This window comes from Lottia gigantea, assembly GCF_000327385.1.
Source record: "Lottia gigantea unplaced genomic scaffold LOTGIsca_3301, whole genome shotgun sequence".
Lineage (NCBI taxonomy): Eukaryota > Metazoa > Mollusca > Gastropoda > Lottiidae > Lottia > Lottia gigantea.
The window spans coordinates 1-2,186 of NW_008709112.1; the positions used below are offsets into that span (position 1 = coordinate 1).

General features: G+C 31.5%; 1 protein-coding gene across 1 annotated transcript; it reads right to left on the reverse strand.

The window, feature by feature from the left end:
- Positions 1 to 1,540: 1,540 nt before the first annotated feature.
- Positions 1,541 to 1,693, reverse strand: LOTGIDRAFT_70291 (hypothetical protein; the record flags this gene model as incomplete). Its single annotated transcript, XM_009058353.1, has 1 exon — positions 1,541 to 1,693. A coding segment is annotated over one exon (153 nt), but the record flags the coding sequence as incomplete, so codon positions are not given.
- Between the last annotated feature and the right edge of the window lie 493 nt (positions 1,694 to 2,186).

Genomic DNA, 2,186 nt, shown 5'->3' on the forward strand with positions numbered 1-2,186 from the left:
ATTGATAAACGTTCTGTTAGTTTTAACATTGACGGTTTGTGCCAATAGTAACGTTTAATATATTTCTCACGTAACTCATTATGATATGTACATTGCAATATAAAATGATATTCGTCCACTATTGATAATTTATCACATAAAATACAGATTCGGTTTTCTCTTGCGATTTAACTATACCTGCCTATTTCAACATTCAGCATATGAGATGACAATCTAAACTTAGAAATAACATAGCGATAAGAATCTGGGATTGATTTGGATAAGTAATATTGTAATGTAAAATGAAATGGTAGATTTTTATATATTAAACAATTGGAGGATGACTCAAAACAAGCAAACATTTCTTGGAGAAATATATCTTTAAGTCTACATGTTATAATATTAATGCTTTTATGCACAGTTTGGCTAAGCGGATAATGTCATATATAACCAAAACCCAAAGAGTATAGTAGACTCTTTATTTCTTCAAGCCAATTAGGGCTAGTAATAACGTTTTCGTTCATATCCTCATATACACATTGTAAAATACAATTTTCACTTGTCAAAATTTTAAACCAATATTTGATGATTTGAATATAGTGTGTTATATATAACGGGAATCTACCTAACTCTGCATACATCATAAAATTCATTGTGCCTCTTTTTACATGTAATATATATTTTAGAAAATCAGTGTGAACCATTTCAATTTCCTTGGAAATTCTAAAACCCCATATTTCGCAACCATAATTTAGAACAGTTGAGACGTAGGAATGAAATACATTTAATTTAGCTTCAATATTTAGTGAATTTTTGTTACATATATTAAGTATATTAAACATGCACTTTCTCCCTTGAGATGAAATTATTGACTGAGCTTTAAGAAATTTACCATTATAAAATAAATTCGTCCCCAGATAATTGAAACTGTTCACCTCTGTAGGTTTACTATTATATAACCATGTACAATGTTTCGGGAGTTTGTTTCCCTTTCTAAATACAACTATTTTTGTTTTCTCAACATTCACCTCTATGGACCATTTACATGCATATCCGTACAAAGTGTTAAGATTTTCATGCAATCCATTAATAGTTTCTGAGTTGTGTCGTCTGCATACAATGTCAAGAATATTGCAAGTTTCTTGATGTATACTGGCTCTCCAGAGTTTGCAAAGAGCTCATTCTCAAGATCATTTATGTATAACTAGAATAAAAAGGGAGATAGAGGCTCACCTTGCATTAAACCGACGTCGTTTTGAAAAAATGCCGATAATTCTGAATTTTGACGAACACATGACGTTATGCCTCCATACATGGAAGAAATTATTTGATGCATTTTACCAGTAATTCCAGATTTAGCTAATTTGAATATTAGTTTTGGTCTTTGGATTAAATCAAATGCGCGGTGATAATCGATAAAGCAGCAGAATAGTTTTTTCCCTTGTCTCAGTGATCTATTAATCAAACCCTGTAAAGCAAAGATCGAGTCAATCGTCCCATAGCCAGGCTTAAATCCAACCTGGGCGTCTGAAATACACCCATATTTATCTGACCATACTAACAATCTATTATTCAAAATACATGTAAATATCTTAGACAAACAACTGACCAACGAAATACCTCGATAATTTTGTACATCGTTAATAGAACCTTTCTTATATACAGGAACAATGATAGCTTCAGACCATTCGTCCGGAAAGCACCCCTTTTCAAAATTAAAGTTACAATTTAACAATGTACATAAATATGGAATCATAAAATCACTATATTTTGAAAAATATTCATTGATCAAATTCCAGGAGATTTATTGTGTTTAAGGTTTTTCAAGGTTCGCGCTACTTCAGCTTGAGATATAGGCTTATCTAATTCGGGATATAAACATTGTGATGTGATATTACTGTCATTATTGAATTCTATTGTTGGTGTTGAGCTAAGGTATTTAAAATAATCATGAAATTGGGATGGTTGAAAAACTGCTTTGGGTTAGACTTACGAATATTGCTCAATCTATTTCCTTCTGATCTATTAAAAGCTCTTTTTACTCTACGCTGATATATCTTATATTTGCCCTTATACAATGCTAATTTTATTCTATTCTGGGGGGGTCCTTTGCCTATTGAAATGACTTAAGCTTAATTGATACCCTTTGAACAGATCTCTGCATTTCTCGTCGAACCAGGGTTTTATAACATTTACAGGTTTAGCAG